At 41.6% G+C, this 20,786-nt stretch overlaps 1 protein-coding gene across 1 annotated transcript in view; it reads left to right on the top strand.

Moving 5' to 3' along the window:
• Positions 1 to 4: 4 nt before the first annotated feature.
• The window catches only part of SIAE (sialic acid acetylesterase), a 38,918-nt gene continuing 18,136 nt past the window's right edge, over positions 5 to 20,786 (top strand). Inside the window, 3 exon segments of the mRNA XM_038535814.1 lie at positions 5 to 149; positions 4,462 to 4,623; positions 12,351 to 12,526. Coding sequence (XP_038391742.1) covers positions 80 to 149; positions 4,462 to 4,623; positions 12,351 to 12,526 — 408 coding nt within the window. The 5' untranslated portion in view covers positions 5 to 79.

A 20,786-nucleotide genomic window follows, 5' to 3' on the forward strand; every position in this document is an offset into this window, starting at 1 on the left:
CACGGCCCCGCCCACGGCCCGGGCCCCGCCTGCAGAGGGCACCCGGAGTCCAGCACGCGGGCGGCGGATTCTCGCGAACATGGCAGCGCCGAGGGTTGTGTGTGGGCCGGTGCTGCTGCCTCTAGTCCTGCTGGCCGCCACGAGTGCAGGTGAGGCGGCGCACTCGGCCCGGCCCCTGCCGGCCGGCCTGCGCGGGCTCCGAGGTCCCGCGTCCTCCGCAGCTCCTGCCACCCCGGCGCCGCCCTCCGACCCGGGCTGGGCCGCAGGTGCCTGCTGGGCGGGGCTGCCCGCGGGTCCGCGTCCTCCCGCCGTCGTCACGATGCCCCTTGTGGGCCAGAGGGGAGGTTTGGGTGTCTGAGCCCGGAGGCCCGATCGCGCCAGACCGAGGCCCTCGGGGTCCCCGGATAACTGCAGGGGAACCCGCAGGGAAGGGGGCGAAGCGAGTTGGGTAATATTTGGAAACAGGTGACTGAGTCATCACCCACAGCGTTTCCCTGCTGCCCCCTCAGTGGTACCCTTGGGGAGGGTGTGCTTGGAGCTTGGTTCCTTGGGGGAATTACGTCTGACTACTTTAAGTGGTGATTAGGGCTAAGAAATACAACCCCCTCAGTAGCTCAGAGTATTTAAGGCCTAGCTTTGATCTCAGGCGCAGCTGACAGAGGGCGGTGGTGAGGTTATATGCGTGATGTGGCGGAGTCCAAGTACTCACTTGGACTACTGTCCAGCTGGGATCCTGCCATTTGAGGGCCCCGGGCTGGACGCTGAGCCACAACCACGGAGAACCAGCAGGTGGGATCTGCCCACTAATTAATGCCTAGGAAAGTGCTCACGCTGCACCTGTTTTCTTCAAGCCATTCAAAGAGTGGATCCCAAAGATCCCTGCTAAGAAAGATAGGTTGAAGTGAGAGTGGGGACAGGGTGCAGAAAACTGGCAGTTACTTTACCTGAGAACCCAAAAGTACCCAGACTGAGACCAACTGTGGCCCATCAGGAGTTTCTCAGGCTTTAACACAAGTGTAAACCAGCAGCACTCTGCATAGCATTTTCTCTCTTTTTAATTTATTTATTCATGAGAGACGCACACAGAGAGGCAGAGACACAGGCAGGAGAAGCAGGCTCCAGTGGGGGAGCCTGATGCTGGACTCTATCCCAGGACCCCGGGATCACCCCCCAGGGCTGAAGGTGACGCTAGACCGCTGAGCGCCCCGGGGATCCCTTGCTGGCTCTCATCCCCACTCAGTGACCTTTGAGCCTAGCATATGGGAGGAGAGCAGGGCCATTCTTTTATTAGATCTTCTCTTAAAGGCTGTCAACTTTAATGCCAGTCCTGTATTCAGTCTTCACCTTTGGGTTTTATGGTTCCATTACCTTCATGACCGATGACTGTATTTTTTTTCATTAATGCTTTAAATTTTCTTTCCTTCTTATTCGGTGGCATATCCTCACATCTTTCCTTCAAATCATTCCCCCCTGTGCCCGTGTTGACTGCTTTATATTTTGAAGTGTACAAAAATATATGAGCAATGCAACAAGAAAATGAACACCCAAGGGTGCTGCACCCAACTTAAGATCTAGAACATTGCCAGTTTTATTGAGACTCCCTGGATGTTCCTCCCCAGTGCATCCCACAAGTTCCTCACCAGAGGTAACCTAACCGCTGTCCTAATTTTGTCAGTCTGCTTCTAATGACTACTTTTAATTTCCCCACAATGTTAATTTGTGTTTTCTACTCCAATGCCCAAACGATGGAAAAAATTAAAGACCTAAAAAAAAAAAATTCAAATGCTAAGTGTCTTGTCTTTGACAAAAGGAATGACCAGTCCTGCCTCCTTTCTTGTTCTCCTATTTTGTCCATTGCTCAATTCCTTGGTAATGTTCCACTGTCTACTCTTATCTGGTTGGAATGTGAGCTTTATAAGGGCAGAAAGTATGACTTTTTTTTTTTTTTTAATTTACCACCAGTATCTAACTGCAGCAGAGTGGAAATTGCAGTAGCTTTGGAATCAGGTGGCTTGGTTCCAAGTCCTGACATGAACTACCTACGTGATTTAAGGTCCGTCAAAGGGGTTTGCTACATGCAGCGTGCTTGTGCCTGCCAGAAATAAGCTCCCCAGTAGAATGGAACCTCCCTGTTGCTGGAGTTTTGTGTTTTTTTTCCCCTTTGCCTTCCTTTCTTTTTCTTTTTCTTTTTTTTTTAAGATTTTATTTATTTATTCATGAGAGACACAGAGAGGCAGAGACACAGGCACAGGCAGAGGGAGAAGCAGCCTCCATGCAGGAAGCCCAATGTAGGACTGGATCCCGGGACTCTGGGATCACGCCCTGAGCCAAAGGTAGATGTTCAACCGCTGACCACCCAGGCTCCCTTTTCTTTTTCTATTATATCCCCAGTGCTTAAAATGGTGTCTGGCACACAGTAGATATCAATAAATATTTGTCGAATTAATTAATTAATATACAAGCTATTAACCAAAATTACCCAATCTAGCCGGGGAGGGGAGGGGTCAGTGTTGATCAGTAAATAACAAGATTCTACCTCCGAGTGTGAAAGATCCTTTCTTTCTTTCTTTTTTTTTTTTAAAGATTTTATTTATTTATTCATAGAGATGCAGAGAGAGTGAGAGGCAGAGACACAGGCAGAGGGAGAAGCAGGCTCCATGCAGAGAGCCTGACGTGGGACTTGATCCAGGGTCTCCAGATCACGCCCTGGGCTGCAGGCGGCGCTAAACCACTGCACCACCGGGGCTGCCCCTTTCTTTCTTTGTTTTGAAAGATCCTTTCTATCTTTAAAATTCTTTAACACAGAATAGAGCCAGGCACAGTGAGGTCCAGTAAGTGTGTATTGGTGGAAACAGACGGAACTTAGAAAGATGTGCCCCAGCCTGTAAAACAGTGGCTGCACTCAGCCCTTCATTTGCACAGGCTCATGTGCAAGTGACAACCAGTTCCGTTTCCCCCTACCCTCATCCTCTCTGCTTAGCTCTTAGCCCTTTGGTTTCCAGTTTTCGTTCCATATGAAGCACCTACCCAAGACTAGGCCCTCCCACACGTGTGCCTCTCCCCTTCCCTCCAGCATGCTGCCAACCTGCTTATGCAATTGTGGGGTGTTGGAGTCTCTTCTTAGAGCATTTTGCTTGTGGTAGCTGTGCATCTTGAGCCCATTATCCAGCCTTCTGGATGATCTTTGGTTGTCATGTCAGATTTATGATGGAACTAACGCTCATGAGAGAGAGCGAGCAGAAGATGTGTAGCAACTGGGCTGTTATTCGAAGCACAGGACAAATAGGCCACCCAGTCTGTGTAGGAGACCCCATTAGCTATGCTGCCCTGTTAAGTGTGGCCTAAGGGGCCATCATCATTTGTAGCTTCCAGGGAGAAAAATGTCAACCTTGTTAGTTCTCATTCTCTGTCCTGCCTATCATTTTTGTTTAAAACCCTTAAAAAAAAATCTTAACTTTGTTAATTATTTTCTTCTAGGGATTTTAGTCTGTTTTGTTCAGACAAAATGGGACATAACTTAAGATTTTTTCCCCCCTTGTTAAGTTTTGATGAGGAACTCACTGAGATAATTTGGATAGATGCTTGTTATTAATAAAATACTTCAATATAGGCTGCATGTTAAAAATAGGAATGATCTCGTTAAAGTGAGTTCTTATTCAGTCTTGTTAGTGACTCTAGAATAGAATCTACAGTTTCAAGTGCTCTCTCTTGTTCTTTTTATATAATATAGCTTGTGAAATGGGTAAAATTGAGACGAAAGACCTCTGTTCTGACATTTTGACCTTCTGTTTCTCACCGACCTTATTTTTTCATCTTAGTTTATCTGAATTTACCTTGGAAGGAAGCAGACGTTGCAGATGTTCATAAATGCTTATTTAGAATTTTTAATGGATTGTAAAAAAAAAACACAGTAAGGGGAATTATTTGTGAGAAGTTGATACTGGTAGGATGGAAAGGGGGAAATAAAGGGTGGGGGGATAGATTCGGGAAGGCTGTGTTGGAGAGAGGCAGGTTTCTTTATTCTCAGCAACAAGGAGTGGGTGTGGTAATGGAAAGTAGGGAAAGGAAGTAGTTTATTTTTCTCATAAATACCATCTGTGGGGTGTATAAGAGGAGCATCTTAGCAATTTGTAGGTGAATGAAGTGTCAGGGCCAAGCCCAGGGCAAAGGCAGATCAAGAGCTCTGAGGGTGAGGAGGCTTGCGGTACATTGGTTGCCCTAGGTTCTTTGAGTTTTCCTTATTGGTCACCCTGTACTTTGATGCATATTGTTGGCAACTCTTCTTGTTGGGTTGCTTACCTAATTAGGAAGCATAAGATCTAGTTTTAGAAGATTAAAAGGACTGGATATATTCAAATTGGCCTGTATAAAGGCTTTATTATGTTCTTTGCTGTGTAACCAGATTCAGTTGGTGATGTATCTTCCAATGATGCTCTTCTAAGTGTTTGTTTTATATTTTAGATGTTGGTTTTCGCTTTGCCTCCTACATCAATAACTACATGGTGCTGCAGAAGGAGCCCGCAGGGGCAGTGATTTGGGGCTATGGCACATCGGAAGCCACAGTGACGGTGACTCTGTACCGAGATCAGGAAACCATCATGGAGAAAGTGACAAGTGTGAAAGGTAAGGGATCTCGCCCTCTGTTCAGCTTTTGTCTTCTTCCGCCACCTGGTGGATAATCTGAAAATGAACGCTAAGGTTCTGACTCAGGCTCTATCATCCATCCATGAAAGTTGGAGTATGTACTATGTGTGATGTCCTGAGGGTACAAAGAAACTCAACACAGAGTCAAAGTTCCTGCCCTCCAGTATCTCATGGAATAAGGGGAATGGACACCAAGTCATAAAGTTCAGTGTGATAAATACTATGATGAAAGTGTATGTAGGGTGTCATAGGATACGGAAGACAAATGTCTAATTCAGATTGGATGGTAAGATACGGTTTTCACAGAAGGTGCCTTTCGAACTGAATTATATTTGAAGGAGAGGCAGTATGGAGGAGTCCCGACAACCTAGGCTCTGGATCCACTGTCTGGGTCAGGTTGTGACTCTGTCATGTTATGACTATATAACCTCAGGCTGTGTTATTTTCTATCTCTGCGTCACAATGTCCTTATTTGTAAAGTGGAGACAATAATGATATTTAGGATTATTTCAAGGATTAAATGAATTAACACATGTAAAGTACTTAGGACAGTGCCAGGCACACAGTAAGCTGCCATCATCATCATCATTATTAATTTTATTAATAATATTAATATTATTAGCTGCCATTATTATTAATAATAATAATTTTATGTTTAGTCAGTCAAATATTTATCGAGTGCCAGTGTGCCAGATACTGTGCTAGGTACTGGTGAGACAGTGATTAGCAAGATAGATGTGGTCTCTCTCCTAAGGAAGCTTACAGGTTAGGGGAGGAGACAGAAAAATATTAAGCAATTACACATAAGTGTGTTAGGTGCCACAATGTAGAAGAGCAATGTGCCATGGAGTGCTTCGGAGAGATAATTCACTTAACCCAAGGTTTATCTTGAAAGATGAGTAGGGCAAACCAGGTAGGGGGAAGAGCCTGGAGGAAAGCCCAGAGGCACGAGTGAGCACAGGTTCTTGGAGAAAGGCGAGCAGGTTGGTTTGCTTGAACAGTGGGGTATGTGGCTACTGGCAGACGTTGGGAGAGAAGGTTTAAAATGTAGGAAGGCTTGTCTGTCACTGCTAAGGAGTGTATACTCTAGTTTGGACCGACTGTCGGATTTGTATTTTAGAAAGATTACTCTGGCAGCACTATGGAAAGTGGATTAGGGATCAGTAAGAGTAGAGGTGGTGAGAACTGTTAGCCAATTATTATGATATTCAGGCAAGAGACAATGAAGGCCTGACCTGAGGTAGTGGCTGTAGGCATGTTCAAGAAGGCTAGGACCAGAAGCCTCCAAGAGCAGACAGGTCCTACAAAGGATTCTCTGTCTAGAAGAGATTAAGCTGCATAACAGCATGTGGAGGAGCATAGCTGGAAATTACTGGATTAGGAGGCCACAGTCAGGGCTGGGTCAAGTGGAGACTGGATCAGATCTCCGTTAGAGGTAGTGGTAGAGTTATGGTGTGTTGAAGGTGAGAGGCAGGTCAGGAGGCTACTCTGGGGAGCAGTGGGGTGAATGTGGGAGTTGGTTTAAGTACTGACTTAGTTTTATATATATATATATATATGACCGGGAAGCCTGTGGAAGTGTTTTGGCCCTTGAAAACAAGGATTGCCTGATTAGTTCTGTCAATATCCAGTTCAGAGTGATCCAGATTCCGGTGCAGGCTCTTTGTAATTCATTTCCATTCAACAAACATTTTTAAATACTATGTACCAGCCTTAGATGCCAGGTGAGTGCCTCTAGTTCTTGGATTTCAACACTTTTTGAGGTAAGAATGTTATTGAGTGAAACTAAGAGAGTTAAAAGGAAAGCTTAAACTGATTGAGAAGTTGTTTGCCATTAGATTAAATGCTACTGGTGGCCTATAGGATAAACTGAAGATAGACTCAATTCGAGAGATGAGCAGTGCTCTCTTTTTGTGTCTATTTTAGAAATTAACAGCACAGAGAATAAATACTGGTAATCTCAGTAAATGATGTTGGTTTAGGAATCCAAAGAACCGCTGTAGTTTAAAAACAATAAATAGGATTTCCTTGGTGCTAATAATTAACATACCAATAAATATTTAGGAGACAGAGACTACATAGTACTGTAACGGTAGATACAGAAGATGTACATACATATATGCATATATATATACATATATACATATGTATGTGTGTATATATACACTTTATATATATTTGCTAGGCTCTCCACATTTGCTTAGTAGAAAAGAAAAGTATTTATTTTATGTAGATCCATAAATCTACTTATAGGGGCATCTTGCTCTGTTCTGCCCATATATATAGCATTTCAGTTTTCTTTTAACGTTCTTATGCATTATTTTTAGTTTGTTCCCCCTTCATGGGGATTGTAGGACCAAGATTTGGAGTGGCCAGAGATGAGGCAAGAGGGTAGGTAGTGACAACAAGGTGTAAAAGGTAACAATTAAGGGATGAGCCTTTCTTTTCCTTCATGGTGATAGTGAACTTGCTCACTTATCTATAGATATCAGTTGAGGGCTTATTGTGTATAAAACACCAAAGCCCTGGAAAATACAAGGAAGAATACAAATTGTGCCCATCCTCCAGGAACTCACTTTCTTGCTATCCTTTCACGTTTGGTACTTTTGATTTAAGCAGTGCTTCAGTTGCCTCACTGCAAAGCGATGTGTCATTTGAAGTTAAAATATCCAGCAACAGCTTAAGGGAACCAAGTGATTCATGGATTGTTGATGGTAATTTCACGGGAAAAGGAGTGGTTGTTATTGGTGGTGGGGCTAGATCTATTTCTTAGTCTCTCCACATTTGCTAGGTAGAGAAGAAAGGTATTTATTTTACATAGATCCATAAACCTACCGATAGGGGCATCTTGCTCTGTTCTGCACATGACGCAAAATGGGTAAAGTGTTATTTGGAGTAAAGGAGGGAGACATGTAGGAAATTTTATAGGGCACCAAGAAAATGCTTCTCAAAGGAAACATTCCAGGGTATATTGGAGGGTTGATTTCTATTTAAATTTTGATGAGGACTCGGGGATTTTCAGCTAGACTATCTCAAATTGTCACTTTGTCTCTGTTAATATTTAACTTATTACCTATAATCAATCCCCTGGGTGCCCACAACAAAATGGAATTAACAGCAGGAAGGTTTTTGTCCAGGACGACTGGCAATTAAGCTTTAGGAAAATTAAAACTTGAGGGATGATTGAGAATATGGGCCAGGTACTGGGCCTATTCAAACCATATTAACAAACAAAAACAAAAACAAAAACAAAACAACAAAAAAAACCCCAACCATATTAACAAATGATGCATGATGATTCTTTCAGACACAAGGAATAAAATGGAGGAGGATAGGGTGTATCCTCTCACTCTGAGGTACCTGAGGGATGCTTGAGGGGGTGGTGGTGATGAAATGAGAGTGTGTCTCGATTTTTCATCATGATTGAGGTGAGTAGAGATATTTTCTCTAGCTTAGAAAATTACAAAAAGCTTAAACCCCTTAGAGAAGCAAACAAAACAAAACAAAACAAAAAAAAACCCCTCCTGGTTGCAGTGTCAGCATGCACTGTGCTACACAATAAAATACCAAAAAAACTTAGGTACTTAAAACAACACACTTTTATCGTGACACAGTTTCTAGAGATCTGAAGCCTGGGCCATCACTCAGCTGGGTTCTCTGATCAGGGTCTCACAAGACTGAAATTAAGTGTTGGCTGGGCCGTGTTCTCATCTGGAAGCTTGGTTAGGGAATGAGCCGCTTCAAGCTCCTGTGGGCTGCCGCAGATTCATTTCCTTATGCCTATAGCATTCATGGAAGCATCTCTGCTGTTTCAAATCTCTGATCTCTAGACCTTCTTTATTTTAAAGGGCTCATGTTATTAGGTCAGGCCCACCCAAGGAAATCTCCTTTTTTTATTAACTTAAAGTCACCTGGTTAGGAACTGTAATTCCCTCTGCAAAACCCCTTTATCTTTTCCGTATAATGTAACCTAATCACAAGAATGACATCTCCTCCCTTATGCCATTTTCTGTTGGTTGGAAGCAAGTTACAAGTTCTGCATGCATTTGAGGGGAGGGGATTATACGAGGCTGTGACTTATTGGGTGTCACCTGAGGGTGTGTCTGCCATGGGATGCTCTAACTTAACTTGCATAAACAGTTTTCTCGATAGAAAAAATTTGCAAGCTTTTTTTTTTCTTCTTTTTACATTCATGTTTAACGGTGGTGGAGATGCACTTTATACAGAATAAATGCAGGTTGTAACAGGGCAGTTTGGGCACTGAGACTTCCAAGTCACTTCTGCACATCATTGAACTGATTTGCAGCTGGTGAAGTGCCAGGATTTTTGTGGGGGAAGAAGTGAACAGGGCTGCTTCTTCCAGCTCTAGGCTTTTTCTTTTGGGAAGGGATAGGTCATGGATAATTTTCCTTTTCCTCTTCTTGGCATCTGAGATTTGGCACAATAACCTGAAAAATAATTAACATCTGATGTGAACAGCCAAAAGAAAAAAACACGAAAGCACTTTATGACTAATCACGTCTTCAGACAAATTCTTTTAATGTTTTTTCCCTTTGATGATTTGTTCCCTTGATTTTGAGCTGGGGGTTGGTCAGGGAGGTGGAGAGAAAATGGAGAGAATTCTTCACTTGTGCCCTTGGCCGGAGTATGAAGAGAAGAGGGACAGGAAGAAATAGGCCACCAGGTACACTCACCCTTGGACATGGAAAGACAAAAACCTAATCAGTTTGCATGGCTTTCCTGTTGGTGTAACTCAGGGCTGGGGTTTACTCTCTGTCATTTACTGATGGGAGTGCCTAGCACACGGTAAGCACTCTAAGAAACTATATAATGAAGGAAGAACATGAATCTTCCCTGGTGGGAGAAGAAAGAATGTGAGGAAGCAGAGATTTGAATGAAACAAAAATGAGAATTTACAGAAACCTGGGCCTGGATTGGAAGAGAGGTTATAAGAGAGCAGGTGATGAGGGCCCAGAAGAAGCTGTTGCTCAGAAGGCCCATCAGGACCAGCAGAAAGCCAGCTGGATGGATGGTGAGCTTCCAACTCTTCATAGTCAATGACTCAGTTTCATTATTTGGATTCAACCCAGTGGACTTGGTGGGTCAACACAATTTCTAAAAACCATAAGTGGATTTCATCATCCTGTGTCAAGCTGGGTAAACAGTTCTTTACCCAGCCAGCCCTGAACTGACAGTCAAAAACCAATGAGTTCTCCTTGGGAAACATGGTGACTTTTGCCTTTGTCAGCCTACCCTTGCCATTAGTTGGAGAAGCAGCCTTCACGGGGGGTTGCTCTCCTTCACATATACTTAACATGGGAGGGAATCCCCCTTGTTTTAAATGAACTGTTTCTGAGTTAGTTTGACCACTAGTTAGCTCTCTACGGTGGATCTGGTTTCCCCCATGTTCCCAGGCAATAACTCCACTTAACCCTCATTATTGTGCCACAGTTTAGTTTCCTTTTACTGAGGGGAGGGGAAAACTGCTTGAAACTCAGCAAACTTGAAGAGTAGGGCAGAGGAAGTTCTCCAAAGTCTTTGAGGGAGTTGATCATTCTCAGGAGGCAGTTCATGGGAATCAGGCTCAGGTCTGGATCCTGGCTTCTCTTAGACCCTTTAGGCGCTGGAGAGAGCTCACCCACCTGCTGTGGTAAGACCGTGTTGCCATCATCTCTTGCCCAAAGGTCCCTCCTTCCCCTCATTTGTCTTTTGGTTGGGGGCAACACAAGCTTCCAGAAGCCCTGGCGAAGGCCATTTTCTTTGCTGGATTTCGCGGGTTGAGGCCATGTGTAAGTATCAAATGAACGGCAGTGGCTAGTAGAGTGTACGGTAGTAGAGAGCTAAAAAAGTCCTGCCCGAGGTTCTTTGACCACCTTGTCAATAAATGAGTAATGTTGGTGGCAGAAGGACCGAGCTCCAGTAAGCTATGTCAGTGCAAGAAGCCTGGAAAGACCTTGGCAAGACTGTAGTTGGGCAGATTGGAGCGTCTGTCTGCTCAGAAGCACGAGCCATATGGAGCACATCGCACCTGTGCGACACAATCTGTACTCGCTGCCCACTGTTTCCAAAACAGTGATTTTTCTGCTTTAGGTGAATTATACATTTAATATGTTGATGTCTGGCTATTGGTGATATAAAAACAATAGTGAGCATTTGGTCCTGGCTTTAGTTGACCTCCAAGGGATGGATGGGAGTAGCAACCTCAGTCGATTGTACTTTTGAGAGGAGCAAGCACGCAAGCTTGCGTGGACGCCTCGAGGCTTTTGGACATTTCCCTCAAGGCTCTGAGCAATCCTGTATGGTTGGAGCTTTTACTAGTCTCCTGTTGTGCATCTGGACCTCTCAGCCTTCTGCTTGGCTTCTGCTGATTGGAGAGAACTTAGCACAGAATCTAGTACATAGTAGGCACTTGGATAGTATTTTTATAATTATCATTTTTTTTTACAGGTTGCTGTAAAAACTTTAGGGTGCTCCATTTCCAGTTCTTACCATTCTTTCCCTTTGAATTAACGTTGATCTGAACAAGGGGTAGTGGAACAAGGGGTGGGCAGGGGGTTGGGGTGACTGGGTGACAGGCACTGAGGGGGGCACTTGACGGATGAACATTGGGTGTTATGCTATATGTTGGCAAATTAAACTCCAATAAAAATATACATAACATAAAAATAAATAAAAAAGAATTAACGTTGATCTGATGGATGCAAATTAGAGATTATTTTGTATTCTTTGGCATTATGCCAAGAATATTTATTTTACAACGATCATTTCTCTATTTTATTTTTCTCACTCTCACGTCTTCAACTTTGTTCATGTTGTTTGGTTCTCTGTGGCATAATTTTGCCATTCTGAAGATATTTTCCCTAAGTTTCTGAGTATGATGTTGGCAGTGGTGGTGGTATGAGTGGGTGAGAGGTAGGAAGGTGGTAGGGGGGTGGTTCCTAAGGAATATGCTATGAATCTCTGAAATAGGGTCTTGGATAGCTTTTCATCTCCCTAATTGAGTCCGAAAACCTTGAGTCTGGTAAATAACTCTGTGAAAATAATTAATTGGGCACGTCTAAATGTCTTCTTCACAGAGAGATTAATTTATATGCTCCTACTACTTCTTTATATGTCACTCTCTGCACTCACCTGTGAGTCTGGAGAACTCAGACCCACTGGTAGCGTTAATCCTTGGAAGCAACATGGGGTGTGGGTGGGTGATTGATGACAAGGATGATACCATCAAGTAAGGGGAAGTTCCAGATTATAAATGATTTTCTCTAACCTGTGTTCACCTTTGATTAGATAATTTCAAATTTGTTTGGGGCCCTGTGTAAATCTATTGGGTTATGATTCTATTAATATTGACAGTTGGTTAGTTTAATAGGAATTTCTACTTTGCGTTTTTTTTTAAATTAAACTCCCTGAATTTTAATCTCGGTTTTTGTCTATTCTCATTTAGGATTATAGCTGGCTGATTTATTTTTCTTATAAATGCTTCAGTTACAAGGAAGGAGGGACTAGCACAGATTAAGCATAGAAATGCTGTTGCTTTTGTTATTTTGTATTTGCTTGTGTGAAATTTGGCCCATCTTCATATCTTTGAGTTCAGTCCATCACAATGACTGCGTTTAGCCACAAATGAGTGTGATGCATGGCAGGACTGGACTTTAATTTCATTTTAATTGATTGATTAATTCCTTGGAGCCTTTCAATGATTTCAGCACACTCTAATAGCTGGATGGTGGTACTGGATCCTATGAAGCCTGGTGGACCTTATGAGGTGATGGCACAGCAGACATTTGGGAAAACGAACTTCACCCTGAGAGTTCATGATGTCTTATTTGGAGATGTCTGGCTTTGCAGTGGGCAGAGTAACATGCAGATGACGGTTTCACAGGTAATTTACAGAATCTCAGTGTTAATAAATAATGTTGATGATGAAGAAGAAGAAAAAGAAGGAGGAAGAAGGGGGCAAGAATTTTTTTTTTAAACCATGGACTAAGGTCTTTTCTAAGTGTGTGGCATGTAATAATTAATTTAACTTAATGAGGTAAGTACGGTTGTTCATCTCACAGATGAGGACACTGGTCCTCATCTAACGGAGGTTAATTTACCTACTTAGGTCACACAGTTAATAGTGGTGCCAGATATGAACAGGCAATGTGACTCCAGAGCCTGCTTTCTTAATCACACCTAGTTCAGTGTAAAGGTGCAGGGCACTGTTTTCTCTCCTTTCTGAGCTAAAGGCAGAAGCTGAAGCATCTGACGGTCAGGCGGATTTCACATCAAATTGAAAGATAAAGTAGATTACTCTTCTTTTTGATAGGTTTTAGAAGATGAGCTTCTGGAGAGAGCCTCAGAAATCAAAACAATTAGATTTTGTGTTAAGCTATGCGTCTAATATAATACATGTCTTTTGTTGTCATGGAGATTTAACAAATTGAGACTGAATGTTGGCTTTGCCTTTTACCAGTTGTGTGACTTGGAGCAAATCACTTTGTATTTCTGAGACTTTGTTTTCAAAATGTGCTTTTTAAAAACAATTGTGGTTAAAATGAATATAGCATCATATTTATCATTTTAACCATTGCTAAGTATACAACTCAGTGGCATTAAATATATTCACAGTCCTATGTGTACCTATCACCACTATCTGTATGCAGAATTGTTTCTTCATCCCCAACATAAACTCTGTACCCCTTAAACAATAAGTCCTCCTTTTCCCCTTCTCCCAGCCCCCTGATAACTTCTTTTCTGCTTTCTCTCTATGAATTTGCCTCTTCTTAGTACCTCGGTTTTTGGTGTACCTCCTTGGCTGGATTTATTCATTCCTAAATATTCAATTCTTTTAGATGCTATTGTAAATGGAATCATGCAATCCTTGTCCTTCTGTGTCTGACTTATTTTACTAAGCATAATGTTTTCAGGGTCTATCCATGTTGTAGCATATATTGAAATTTTGTCCCTTTTTATGACTGAATTGTATTCCATTGTGTATGCCACATTTTGTTTATCCATTCTTCTGTTGATGGACGCTTGGGAGGTTTCTGTTTTTTGGCTATTGTGAATGATGCTGCTATGAGCATTGCTCTAGAGATATCTCTTCCAGTCCCTGCTTTCAATGTTTTTGGGTATATACCTATGAGTGAAATTGCTGGATCATCTGTTAGTTTTATATTTAACTTTTGAGGAACCACCAAACCATTTTTTCCACAGTGCCTGTACTATTTTACGTTCCTACCAGCTTTCTGCAAAGGTTTTGATTTCTTTAGCACATGTTACTTTCTGGCTTTTCTTAAATTAAAAAAATATTTTTATTATAGTCATGCTAGTAGATATGAAGTGGTATTTCATTGTGGTTTTGATTTGCATTTCCCTAATGTTTAATGATATTGAGTGTTACTTCATGTACTTATTGGTCATTTATATATCTTTGGAGAAATGTCTAAGTTCTTTGCCCCTTTTTTCAATTGGGTTGTTGTTGAATTGTAGGAATTATGTACATATTCTAGATATTAAACATTTTTCAGATCTTTGACTTGCAAATATTTTCCCATTCTGTAGGCTGTCATTTTTTTCACTTTCTCGAGTGTGTCCTTTGATACACAAAAGTTCGGTGAAGTCTAGTTTATTTTTTTTCTGTTGTCTGTGGTTTGGGTGTCATATTCATGAAATTGTTGCCAAATCCGGTGTCGCAATGTTGTCTTCTAAGAATTCTATAGTTCTAGGTCTTTGATCCATTTTTTTGAGTCGATTTTTATATATGGTATGAGGTGAAGGTCTAATTTCATTCTCTTGCAAATAGATATCCGGTTCTTCCAGAAGAACTTGTTGAAGACTGTCCTTGCCCCCATTGAACTCTTGGAACTCCCAACTGACCATATATGTGAGGGTTTATTTCTGGCTTCCTATTTTATTCTGTTGGTCTATATGTCTCTGCTTATGCCAGTACCATACTCTTTTTTTTTTTTTTTAAAGATTTTATTCATGAGACAGAGAGAGAGAGAGAGAGAGAGAGAGGCAGAGACACAGGCAGAGGGAGAGGCAGGTTCCATGCAGGGAGCCGATGTGGGACTTGATCCCGGGTCTCCAGGCCCAGGCCTTGGGCTGAAGGCAGTGCTAAACCACTGAGCCACCTGGGCTACCCCTTACTCTTTTAATTACTGTAGCTTTGTAGTAGGTTTCAAAGTTGGGAAGTATGAGTCTTCCAAATTTATTCTTCTTTTTCAAGATTGTTTTGGCTATTTAGGGTTGCTTGCAATTCCATATGAATGTGAGGATATACTTTTCCATTTCTGGGAAAAAAGGCTGTTGGAACTTTGTTAGTTATTATGTTGAATCTGTAGATTGCTTTGGGTGATGTTGACATTTTAATGGTGTTAAGCCTTCCTGATATGAAGGGATGTTTTCCCATTAATTTAGATCTTTACTTTTTTCAGCAATGTTTTACAGTTTTCAGTGTACACATCTTTTACCTCCATTGCTAGATTTATTCCTAAGTACTTAATTCTTTTTAATACAATTGTAAATAAAATTTCTTTCTTAGTTTCCTCTTAGCACTGCTCATTGCTGGTGTATAGAGACAAGTGATTTTTGCATGTTGATCTTGTACCCCGAAACTGCTGAATTAGTTTATTCTGGTAGCTTTCTTGTGGATTTTTTGGGTTTTCTAATATAAGAGCATATCATCTGTGGATAGAGATAGGTTTACCTATTTGAATGCCTTTTATTTCTTTTTTCTTATCTAATAGCTCTGGCTAATACTTCTAGTACAATATTGAATAGTAGTGATGAAAACAGACATCCATGTCTTGTCCTGGTTTTAGGAGGAAAGCTTTCACTCTTTTACCACTGAGTGTGATGTTACTTGTGGGTTTTCCCATAAATGCCTTTTATCATATTGAGGAGTTTTCCCTCTATAAAAACTGTTTTTTTTTATCATGAAGGTATGATGAATTTTGTTAAATGTCTTAGAATTAGTTTTCATGAGTATACTACAATAGTGATTATATCTGACCTAATTTACAGATTAAATTATTGTGTTTGTTTCTAAAAGGCCTTTATAAATTGAAAACTGCTGTTCAAATATAAGATATCACCATTAAAAAACTTTTTATTTTAAAAAGTTTCAAGCACACACAAAAGATATTTATATGCACCTATATACTCATCACTTAGATTGACAGGTGTTAATATTTTGCCATATTTGGTTTATCTATTTGTGTGTGTGTGTGTGTGTGTGTGTGTGAACTATCTCAAGGTAAGTGGTAGACCTCTTGATGCTTTAATTAGGCATCATATATGAAATTGATATATATTCATATGTCAAATGAATATGTTTATATATGATTTTTTCTTTCACAGAAATAAATAATAGGCTACTGATGACTCTTTTTGCTCACCTTTTTCATAACTTAGGATTTCTTTAGTTGGCATCCATTCTTCTTCTTCTTCTTCTTTTCTTCTTCTTCTTCTTCTTCTTCTTCTTCTTCTTCTTCTTCTTTTTTTTTTTTGGCATCAATTCTTTTTTCTCTGTTTCAGTCATGGTCTTTGAAGGTGAACAGTTCTTAAATTTTGAGACCTCACATATTTTCTCCTTTATTATAACTATGTAGGGACTTCCCTAGGCTCTATGTACCCTGCTAGAATGTTGGGTGGAAGAGCACTGGGTAGGCTTCCAAGGGAGTACATGGAGAATTGAGTGGGATAGGACAGTGGAATGCTGACTTGCCAATATGGTGGTCAGCGATGAAAGTCACTTTGAAGAGTTCCTATCTTTGTTGCTATTAGAGAATGGGTCTCCTCTAATAGACTATGAGTGAGGTCTCTTCAGTAAAGCTGTATAAAAAAGGACACTCAAGAAGTTACTGAGGGAAGCACACCTCTTAGTTTGGTATTCTAGCAAGGCAGCAGTGGTAGAAAAAAAGCCGTGGTGCTATATGTCTTCAGCCCTCAGCTTTCTTTTTAAGATCAGCTCTACTTTCTCAAACACAAAAACTGTTTAGAATAAAGAGAGAGGATTTCTGGATAGGGTACCGTGGGATGAGTGCTTTGGGCCTCAGAATTGTCATTGTTTCATTTGTTTGGTGGGAGCTATCTGATTTAAAATAAAAGTAAGGGAGACCATTGTTGTTTCATTTAAATTGGAATCAGGGTTGGACAGTGGATTAGCAAGTTCATAGACATATTGAAACTCTGTCAGCTTAAAATATTGCTGAAAGAGGAGTAAAGATTTTTTTGTGCAATATCAGAACTTTAGAGATTTAAGTTCTTTGGCACATTTGAAATCGGGATTGATTTTCTTTGCTCATCTGTATGTTCTGATTTTTCTATAATGAGCATCAAATAACTATAATTTTTAAAAGCTATAAAAACAAGAAACTGATATTGACTTAACTAATCTCTTAAATATTTATCAAAGGCTCAGTTTACAATAAGGACTCAAGTTATAGAAACAAGAATCTTAGGAATAAATTATTTAATTTACATTATGGGTTGGCGCAGATATGTTCTGCATACTTTGATTTGTTTCCTTTAATAGGCTAAGAACTTGAAAAGATTATTATCTCTCCAGTTCTTCCTCTAAAACTTAATTTCTTCTCAAGTTGATTTTTATTTCCCTGACTTTCTCATATTATCTACTTCTCAATTTTTGAGAAATACATATGTTTGAGATTTAAAAATCTCTATGACACTATGATCTCAATTCATTTATCTTCAGATTATGAAATTGAATCCTTTCACTTACTTTATGATTTCTTGTTTTGCTTCTATTGCTTCTACCCGATTGCTTTTTTTCTTTTTCTTTTGTTAACCAATTACTAAATAATACTACTAAAAAGATCCTACTCTGGACATATCTACTTCATTTTTTTATTAGTTTTGTAATTCAGAATCTAAATTCTTGTGTTTATGGCTTCATAACTGATGTGTTATTTACTGTTGTTTCCTGCCCTGCTTAAATATATGGACAACTTTGAATTTAAATGTTTATTAAGGTGAACTTTAACTGTGTTCCCTTTTAGTGCTAGTGAATGGAAGCAAAATTGAAGTTTTGTATCTTGAGAGAAAGCATGGTTTTGTATAGAAGTGGGATTGCTGTTAACTCACTAAGGAAAACAGTACTTTCCTTAATGCTTTAATTGTAGTTTCCTGTTTGCACAGAAAGGCATGGACCAGATGTATTTGTATCTATACAGTCAGGTTCTCAATAGCAGTCTATGCCAGGGGATCGCATCCCATTTTCTGTCAAGCTAAATCAGATTTTGATATTGTTAAGAGTGAACACATTCTCTCTGACTAGAATTTACTCTTACGCATCTTGTGCATTAGACTAAGGATACAAGCTCTGAGATACAGGGAGATAGAAAAAAAGATTCCTTCTGACACAGCCAAGTGTTCATTTTTTATTTTTTTGTTTTAAATCATGCACTTAGTTTGTAAGACAGCATTTTAGGTGCTGACGGTATCCAAAGCCAAGTTTTCCAGTCTCTTAGCACTATGTAGAACTTTGTTTTTTGATCAAAAAGATGCTTTATATGACTCCTCTTTTATCCCTTTTGCTCCTTTTCCTCTAAAGACTCCCAGCACACAAGACACACACACACATACACACATGTACATGCATGTGCACGCACACACACATGTACACACACATGGTGTCTCTCTCTTCTCTTTGCCCCCCTCCACATGACTTTTCTGAGGAGGTAAGATTTCTACTATAACCTACCACTCTTCACATTCAAATGAAGGAAATGGCAGATTGTATGCCCATCTTGTTGTTAGGGTAAAGTGGAATTTTAAGATTGAGTGTTATTTATAACGCTGAGTGAGATGTGTATAAATGGAGAAAAGTCTAAACGTTCATCTGTTGCCTCCTAAGTCAGGGTAGGTCTTAAGACTTGGATATTTCTAGCTAGGCTTAGAAGAAGATGGCCAGTGTTAGGAAACCCAGTTTTCAATATCGTGGCAATCCTGACATTCCTCCTTTACACGTAGAGAAGTCAAAATCCAGAAGCAAAGGGCTGGTACCATATTACAATAAAAGATTCATGGGAGTTATGATGGCTGGCTTGTTTATAGTTATTCCCTCTACTTTAAAACTGCTCAGTTATACTGTAGTAGGAGAAGGGACCGCAACGTACAGAATCCAGATTCTTTTAAGTAGAGCTCCCCGCGTGTCCCCGGCGCACACACACATACTCTCACACACATGCCTTGCTCCCTCATGCAGACCCCATGCCAAGATTCTCTGAGGAAAATAGATTCTTGACGTTTCTTCATTAATTCAAGAATGTGGCATAAAGGTTACAAAATGAACACCGGCGAGCAGCTGCTTTGATGGTGAACTGGGGGTCCCTGGAGAGGCAGTGGGTCTCCCTCTCAGCCGCAGCAGCCTTAATGACTTCAAATACCTTGGTATTCATTTACATCCTCATTTAAATACTTGGTAGAAAAATAATTACACTGAGGTGTTTGATGAGATGAAATTTGATCTCAGCAGATGGAGTAAGGCTTCCCCTTTGATCAGCCGGGGAAACCAAGTGTCATTTAAATGAAAATCTTCCTGAAATCTCTTTATTCCTAAATTCACTGCCAATATCCCCGAGGAAGCGCTTCCAATCGAGAGGGCTTGGTGACACTGGGAAAGGACACCAATTTCAGAAAGAATTGTCATCAGGTAGAGCAAGAATCGCCCCCCACCCCAGCACCACCCTTTTTAACACTTGCTGTGGCTTTCGAGTTTGGGCTTGAAACAGTACACAAATGTGAGTTTGAAAAAGGGACTTTTTCCCAGCCCGGGGTTGGGATCCGGCTCCATGTGCTGGTAAACCTAGGACCGTGTCGGCCTTGCCCTGCTCCACGGGGCTAGCAGCGGGTCTCCGCGACCCGTCGCCGGTTGGTCCACACCGCCTGCCCACACTGGCATCTCACGGAGGCACTCGAGTTCCCAGTCGCTGCGGAAGCCCGTGTGGGTGGAGAGAAAGGAAGGCGGTTTCATCCCCCGTTTCCATGGCAGCAACGTAGGATCCTTAGCGCTCAGAGCAGAGCTGATTTCTAGGGAGGTGACATTTTACAGGTACTTGCTGCTGAAAAATAATTTTCCTGCCAGAATAGACTGTGGAGCTCTGTAGCCTGTTTTTACTCTTTTGCTGTTTGTTTTACAGTAGGCTTGCCAGGCAGGATTCTGAACAAACAGGTCTGGATTTCCTATGGAACTTTCCGGAGACCGTATATAATCTCTGTCCTGCTAGCAGGAAGGCCTGTAACCCTGACCGGCTAGAGCTGCTGTCACCCAGGGGGCATTTCAAGCTGTGGCTCCCCACCCCAGACATTTCATTTGCAGCTGGCCCGGCTTATTGGCCGCAGCAGGCTCCGTGGCAAGTCAAAAAAAGTGGTGCAAGGGGCAGCCTCTTTCAATGAAATGCCCTGTGGGGGCCACCCTGGCTGCTCCAGGGTTTCTCTCCACCGTGGGCTGGAGGGCCAGCTGTATTCCCCGTGGTGGGTGGGAGGGAGATGGAGCCAGCTGCACACTCTGTGGCTAGAGGCCAATGGAAAGAATCCCAGCCTCCTGCGCCTCTCGCTGTGGCAGTTCTGTCAGCTGGAGCTCTTCTGGTTCCCTGAGGCCAATGATAACTGGGCTTCCTGATGCTCCTGTTAGCCCTTTGTTTTGGGAAAACCAGACGAGGCCAGGGGAGTAGAGAGAAGATGAGGAAACACACACACACACACACACACACACACACACACACAAATAACAAAACAAAACAATATATTTACAATACATTCTTTTTTTTTAAAAATTTTTATTTGTTTATGAAAGTCACAGAGAGAGAGAGAGAGGCAGAGACACAGGCAGAGGGAGAAGCAGGCTCCATGCACCGGGAGCCCAACGTGGGATTCGATCCAGGGTCTCCCAGATCGCGCCCTGGGCCAAAGGCAGGCGCCAAACCGCTGCGCCACCCAGGGATCCCTGCAATACATTCTTAAAGAAAAAACTAGCTGCAAAGTCAGGATGGGAGGAAATAGCACTTTTGAGTAAGCTCGTAGAAGAATGACTAACAAAGAAACCACTCAGTAGAGCTCATCCTCATCCAGAAAAGGTCCAAGCCATTGCTGTCATGCTCTTGGCAACTGGGGAGGTTTTGGGAAGGGAT

The sequence above is a fragment of the Canis lupus genome, chromosome 5 (genome assembly GCF_011100685.1).
Source record: "Canis lupus familiaris isolate Mischka breed German Shepherd chromosome 5, alternate assembly UU_Cfam_GSD_1.0, whole genome shotgun sequence".
NCBI classification, from domain to species: Eukaryota; Metazoa; Chordata; class Mammalia; order Carnivora; family Canidae; genus Canis; species Canis lupus.